The sequence below is a fragment of the Halichoeres trimaculatus genome, unplaced genomic scaffold (assembly GCF_033239565.1).
Source record: "Halichoeres trimaculatus isolate MK-OKI-2021-1 unplaced genomic scaffold, fHalTri1.1 fHalTri1_scaffold_18, whole genome shotgun sequence".
In the NCBI taxonomy this organism is placed as follows: domain Eukaryota; kingdom Metazoa; phylum Chordata; class Actinopteri; order Labriformes; family Labridae; genus Halichoeres; species Halichoeres trimaculatus.
Window position 1 is genome coordinate 7,559,977 of NW_027437196.1, and position 7,130 is coordinate 7,567,106.

A 7,130-nucleotide genomic window follows, 5' to 3' on the forward strand; every position below is an offset into this window, starting at 1 on the left:
TGGTTCATTAGCTCTGGATACCTGTACAGGTAACAGGTGGAGCAAACAGCTGTAGTTTACAACCAGGAAGCACAGGTGTCTGACCAATACCTAGGCCCTACCCACAGGTATGAACAACAAAGGAAACAAGATTTAGACGGACCTGCTGATGTCCAAACGTGCTGATGTGCTTCATAAAGATTAACTTAATCTTAATTTGATATGAATATAAAACTTCATTTTTTATAGTGTAGCCAGCCTTCGATTACCCAGAATTCTCAGTAGTTAAGAGTACGGGGGCCCAGCAGGGACAAAGCTCCTGCGAGACACTGCTCTACCTCTGTCGCCTAGCAACAGCAACATCCCTGAATCAGCATCCACACGGACAGACAGACAGGGACAGACAGACTGATAAGAGGATAGACAGACAGGAGCACTAGGAGACAGGAGAACAGACAGGTAGACTACTGGTGAGACAGGTGGAGGGTTAATTTTCTTTATATTAAAAACACATAATTTGAACAAATAATCAATCAAAAGCTGATTTAATGAAACATCTGACAAGGACACATCAGACCTCCTCTGTCTGTCTGTTTCTCCCTCCCTCCCTCTTTCACTCTACCTCTTCTTCCTCTGCAGTGATATGAAGTAAGAGAGAGACAGAGAGGGGTTTATGTGTAGAGAGTTAGAGCTACAGAGAGAGACAGAGAGGCAGGGGGAGGTGAGGATGAGGGGAGGACACGTTTGAAGAGGAGGAATCGTTGGTGCTGCTGCAGATGGAGGAGACGATGAGGACGATGGTGAAGAGGAGGCGAGAGATGAAACAGCTCAAACAGTGAGGAACAAACATTACGCTTTATCATGTTCTGTTGTTTTCTGTTGTTGTCATGTTCGTGTTTACGTCTCTGTCATTAATTGCTGCTAAACTCGATTGATCGATCCTCTGCAGTGCTGACAGATTTATTTCTGAAGCTGACAGAAACAGATCAATGTGCCGATCTGCAGATGATCAGCTGATCAATAACCAGATTAGTCCTGCTTAGATCAGTCCTGCTCTGTACTGATCATTTATATCAATAACACTCATCAGTACCTTCTATCCTGTTCATTTTCATTGATCAGTATTGATCATTACTGATTGACACCCTGCAGTGAAACAATGTGGAAACCGGTGCTTAAACAAACCATTTATAGGTGTTGATCAATAACTCTGTGATAGAAATCACAAGACTGTTGTGGATTATTGTTGAGTAGTGATGATTAATATTGATTAGTCCTGATTGGATTTGATTCGTCCATGTTGGTATTGGTTGGTACTGGTGGTAAGGATGGCTTTTGGAGGTGGATGCAGGGTAAAACCTGTCAGGCTGTCCTGTGGAGGAGCTGCAGTGCATTCTGGGAGATGTATTCCCTGAAGCTCCTGGGTCATTGATAGTTTGTCAGCATGGCTGAAAAAACACACAGAAAGGTTTTAATGTTAAGCAACAAAACCAAAAATATACAAAAACTTTACAAAATGTCATTACTCAAGTACAGTATGATATATTTACTAATGAACAGCTAAACATTATTATTGTTAGACACTATTATGACCATTATCATCATCCCGATTATAAGTTTTAATGTCTCGATAATTATTCTCAAGTTGATCATTATCATCATCAAAATCATCATTTTAATTCCCAAGATCATCATCATGATTTTTCATTATCAGCATCATCAAATTATCATTGTCATCAGCGACTACAGTCATCTTCATTATCCTTATCACTATCATAACTGCCATCATAATTATCATTATCATCATTATCATCACTACAGTCATCATCATTATCCATATTACTATCATTATTATCAAGATTATCATTCTCATCATCAAAATTGACAAGATCACCATCATCATCACAACTGCCAAGATCATTGTCATTGTCATCATCATCATCATCATCATCATCATCATCATCGTCATCATCATCATCATCATCATCATCAGTATGATAATGATCATCATCATCATCTGTTTCACTATCCTTTTATTCTCATCCCTATCTATTATCATCCATCATTATCCTCATCAATTACTTTTTCTTTATCCACAACATCATCATCAAGATTATCATTTTAATCATCATGATTATCATCATCACTATTATTTCTATCATCCTTATTATCCTCATCACCAAGATTGTCGTTATCATCCTCATCATAATTTATATCATGGCTATTATTTTCATCACATCAAGATTATCGTCATTATCATTATCATTATCCTACTTTCATTATCATTGCCTGCAAGATTATCACCATCATCATGGTCATCGTTATCATAAGGGGTGTCATTCTCATGTACAATACTGCAGCATTTGAAGTTTAGAAATTGTATACTAACCTTTTCAGACAGCCTCCCAATTTCTCATTCGAAACTTCTCTCTTTTTCCCTGTTGCTTTCAGGGAGTTGCTGACTGAGTCCAGGTGAGTTGGTGGTGGGTGGGGCTTTGACACCTTAGCCACCGTCTGATTGGCTGTTGGTGATGATTGCAACCGGCGGCCTCCTGCGCATCAATGCCCGACGACAGGACTCACTTAAGAACAAATCTCAAAAACCGCACACACACAAGAAGAGGAACAAGAAGAAAAGGTAACACACACATACTCACAGAAATATTTTGCCAATATAACTTTTGATATGATGTAAATAGTAAGGAATGATGTCACTTCCTGTGTCCCAGGAGGAGCGAGGTGGTGGTTGTGAAGGGAAAATTGAAGCTGTTTTCTATCTCTGGCCTTGTGGCGGCGCTCGGCATCCTGGTCCTGTTGGTGGGCGGAGTCATGGCCGCTTTGGGCTACTGGCCCAGAGATGGTCTGTTCTTCAGCAGTCCACCACAAGAGGGCACTGCTATGGCTTCGGTGTCATCCGGCAGCTCCACAAATGCACCTGCGGACTCTCAGGTGAGAAAGGGAAACATATCAGGAGTGGCAGAAGAGATGGTGAGGAATGTTCACTTTGAAGCATTTGTTGCATTTACTACTCTCTGTTTCTAGGAGGAGAAGGATGGAGGCGAGGAGACAGACGGAATAAGAGGTGACGACAATCAGAGAGGAGATGGTGAAGAAGAAGAAGGAGTTGATCTTAACTTGAACCGAACAGATAACGTCAACGGAACAGCTGTACGTCCCCAAAAAGGCTTCTTGGAGGATTTTCTGGACAGGTAAACAAAATGTGAAGTGAATGTTAAGTTTCTTTCTCTTCTTTGGGATCTTTTTGTATTTGTGGTACCGTATTCACTCTGAATATTTGTCTGTCCTGTCTGCAGGTATCTGTACTCCGATAGGCTGAAGGTCTTTGGCCCTCTCATCATGGGCATCGGGATTTTCCTCTTCATCTGTGCCAACGCCGTCCTGCACGAGAACCGTGATAAAAAGACTAAAGTGATCAACCTGCGGGACATTTACTCCACTGTCATCGACCTCCACAGCCTCCGCAAACCCAACGCCTCCTCCAGCACCTCCAACAACCCCCTCAACGGCCTCATCAACTACGTCCAATCAAAGAGCCTGGAAACCAAGCCAAGGGCGTACCCTGCATCTCTAATGAGCAAGAAGGAGGGAGGAGGAGGAGGAGGTGGAGGTGGAGGAGATGGTGGAGACAGCATGGCATCAAGGCAACCGTTGCCTGGCAGCAGCAGAGGAGGAGACGAAGGAGATGCTGTGTTCAGTATTTACCAGGAGCAGCCAGAAGCTTCTCCTCTCTCCTCCTCCTCTGACAGACTCTCTCTACCCCCCAGCTTCAGCCCTCCCCGCCTCTCCACCTGCTGGACCTCTTTTCAGAAGGAGGCGCTCAACTCTTTTACGTTACCCCTGCGCCACACTCGACCCGCTTTCCCCCGCAGGAGGCACTCAGCTCGAGCAGGGACAAGTCGAGCCTGGAGCACAGAGGATGAGGAGGAGCAGAGAGTCAGACAGAACAAGGAGAACAAAGACAAGGAGGTGAACACTAGTTCTCCACCTCCTCTGGACTCCTCCACACCGCCTCAACTTACACCCCATCAGGGCTCATCAGCAGCTTCCTCTAGTCTCCAGCAGGGGGCACCAGGAGGCTCCCAGGCCCTGCTCCTCCTCTCCTGCTCTTCCCTTGCTCCCTCACACATGTCTCTCTCCTCTCTGTCTCACCTCCTTTCCTCCTCCTCCTCCACACTGGCCCCTCCCTGCAGGAGGCAGAGCCTGCCGTGCGCCGGAAGCAGCGCCACAGGTTACAGCAAACTGAGTCAGGGAGAGGGGGAGTCGTTTGAGTCGACTGAGTCGAGAGAGAACGCCACATCATACAGGAAGTTCTCCAACAGTGAGAAGCTGAGAATGACACAGGTGGATTCAGGTGTGAAGAACAAAGAGGAGGGCTGAGGCGACCAATCAAGAGCTGAGGGAAGCACAACCTTAAAATGACATCAGCATTACTTTAAACTAATCATCATGTTGGATGTCCAAAATTATTTATTCCTTTTCATCGGAAACCTGAGGAGGATGAAGAGACTCGGCGTGGGAACTCGCTTGAGTCGTAGCAATAAGGAGTCTTCCAGATGAATGCGTGACAGGAAACAGATGAATGAACTCTGTTTACAGACATATTTACTGCCTTCTCATTTGGTGTCAACTATGAATGTTTAAATTGAGAAAATGGTGACGCAGTGGGTTGACTCATTTAATCTCCCAGGAAGCACAAAGACTGTTGGGGGAAACATATACCTAGAAAAGTTAATCTCATCTTTGAAGTTGGAACTGACTCAGAGCCTGATATGTACAACAGAGCATCATCCACATAGAGCTGAACGTACAGTCTGCAGTCTAAGATAACATTCAGTTCATAATGGAGAAGAATAGAGGACCAGGAATAGAGCCCTGTGGAACACCTCACTCACCTGGAACTACTGGAGGCTGTTCACTTAGTCCAATCAGACGTACATTATTTAGTATTCTCATTAACAAAATATACAGTGGGGGAAATAAGTATTGAACGCATCAACTTATTTTCCTATCACATTTTTTTCCAAAGATGCAATTTAAACAACATTTCTACCAGACATTGGTATTAACTCAAATAATCCACACATGAAAAGAAATCGCAACGTTCAGGTCCATAAATAATGATTATGTGGAATTAAGTGCTTTGGATCGTTGTCCTGCTGGAAGGTCCAGTCACGTCTCATCTTCATCATCCTGGTGGATGGTAGTGGATTCATATCAAGAATTTCCCCATAAATGGCTCCATTCGTTGCTCCGTCAGTTATATGAAGTTTGCCAACACCATGAGATGAGAAACAACCCCATGCCATGATGCTTCCACCTCCAAACTTCACTGTTGGTGTAGTGTTTTTTGGGTGATGTGCAGAGCCATTTCTCCTCCAAACATGGTTTGTAGTATGACAGCTAAAAAATTCAATTTTGGTCTCATCTGACCAGACAACATTCTCCCAGTATTCTACAGGCTTGTCAAGATGCTGTTTAGCAAACTTTAAACCAGCTTCAACATGCCTTTTCTTGAGGAGTGGAGTCTTGCAGGCTGAGCTTCTATAGAGGCCACGGCGGTGGAGTGCATTGCCTATTGTTTTCTCTGTAACAATTATACCTGCTGCCTCCAAGTCTTTCTGGAGCACTTTCAGGGTGGTCCTTGGCTGGTTGAGTACTCTTCTGACTATCTTTCTGACTCCCTGGTCAGAAATCTTGCAAGGAGCTCCTGTGCGTGGCCTGTTGATGGTAAGGTGGTGCTTCTTCCACTTCTTCCCCAACGGTGCTGACTGGAATATTCAGGTGCTTTGATATAAGTCTGTAACCAGTTCCATTCTGATGCTGAGCAACAATCAGGTTGTGAATGTCTTCAGAGAGCTGTTTGCCTTTACCCACCACGAGGTGTGTCGTATTTAACTGCTTGGTGAAAAAATGACCTTTTTTATAGGACCATCAATTTGCTCTAGCCCATCTTATGTTGGTTTGCACTAATTGGAAGTTCAAGTAATCATTACTGACTGATTTCAGGTGGTATGGTGAATTTCCTTGCCAAAGTATACAGCCTTTCCATGGTGTGTTCAACCCTTTTTTTCCCTGTGTTATCGTACTTAATCCCACATAATCATTATTTATGGATCTGAACGTTGTGATTTCTTTTCATGTGTGGATTAATTGAGTTAATACCAATGTCTGGTAGAAATTTCGTTAGAATTGCAGCTCTGGAAATAAATGTAATGAGAAAAAAGTTGACACATTCAATACTCATTTCCCCCACTCTAGATCTGTGAACACAGAGCTGGTTTGTCCAGTTTGTTTAAAGAATGACACTGAATCAGTCAAAGTCAGTTTCCTCTTTTCAGTTTCAAACACAGTGGGTGTTAGAGGGCTAAATAAATGTATCGTTTGTACCTGTGATTGTCACCCATGACCTCCGAATGCTTTAGATGAAAACACCTGTTGACTTTGAGCCATAACCTTCATCAGCATGTGACTGATCAACCCTACCGAAGAGACAGTTTGATCTTCATGACGTCTTCCACTGAAACTGAACCTGCTTTAAACAAACTGCACAACATCCACTCAGCTGACGATTTCACCTGTCAGCAGGGGTTCACTCTGAGTACACCTGCCGGGACAATTTCATCATGAATAAAAATAAAGCACAAGAGTTCAGCTCAGTGTCAGGTCTTTCTGAGTGCTGTCACATTCACCCCAGTTTGCTGCTGTTTTTTTGTCCTGATCTGGATCGCAAACTCTTCACTTTGTTGTCTCACACTCTCACAAATGCTCATACAGTATAAAAACAATTCTTTATCAGGTAAACACATCTTTTATTTTCACATTTTCACCATGACACTGAATTTATATTCATCTGCAAAACAAATAATCTGTAAAATGTCCAGACTCATTTACTCTCACTCATTGTTACACATCTTTATATTCAATTCCTGGTCCCTGTCACTAGGGGGCGGTATGGTTTTGTAGTGCTGTTTTGATCAACAGCTAACTGTATCACCAGCTGTGTCACTAAGCTTTGGTAATGTAAGAAGACCAAACAGCTGGCTAAGTCAGTGCTAATGAAAGCGTTAGCATCCTCTGTAGCATTAGCCTTTTGATTATGTAAACAGATGCTGATTATCTTCATTCTGGGT

The 7,130-nt window shown here is 43.2% G+C and overlaps 1 protein-coding gene across 1 annotated transcript; it reads left to right on the forward strand.

The window, feature by feature from the left end:
* Positions 1-408: 408 nt before the first annotated feature.
* Positions 409-6,646, forward strand: LOC141807293 (transmembrane protein 200C-like). The gene is made up of 5 exons (XM_074693194.1): positions 409-814; positions 2,431-2,617; positions 2,709-2,928; positions 3,022-3,188; positions 3,294-6,646. Exons 2-5 carry the CDS (start codon positions 2,511-2,513, stop codon positions 4,375-4,377), a joined length of 1,578 nt encoding a protein of 525 aa, XP_074549295.1. The 5' UTR covers positions 409-814; positions 2,431-2,510; the 3' UTR covers positions 4,378-6,646.
* The last annotated feature ends 484 nt before the right edge of the window (positions 6,647-7,130 follow it).

What these genes read in the sequence shown, in the direction of transcription:
- LOC141807293 (XM_074693194.1), top strand. Translation starts at nt 2,511, where the DNA reads ATGATTGCAACCGGCGGCCTCCTGCGCATCAATGCCCGACGACAGGAC. An exon ending in AAGAGGAACAAGAAGAAAAG is followed by an intron (nt 2,618 to 2,708) that starts GTAACACACACA and finishes CCTGTGTCCCAG; the next exon opens with GAGGAGCGAGGTGGTGGTTG. An exon ending in ATGCACCTGCGGACTCTCAG is followed by an intron (nt 2,929 to 3,021) that starts GTGAGAAAGGGA and finishes CTCTGTTTCTAG; the next exon opens with GAGGAGAAGGATGGAGGCGA.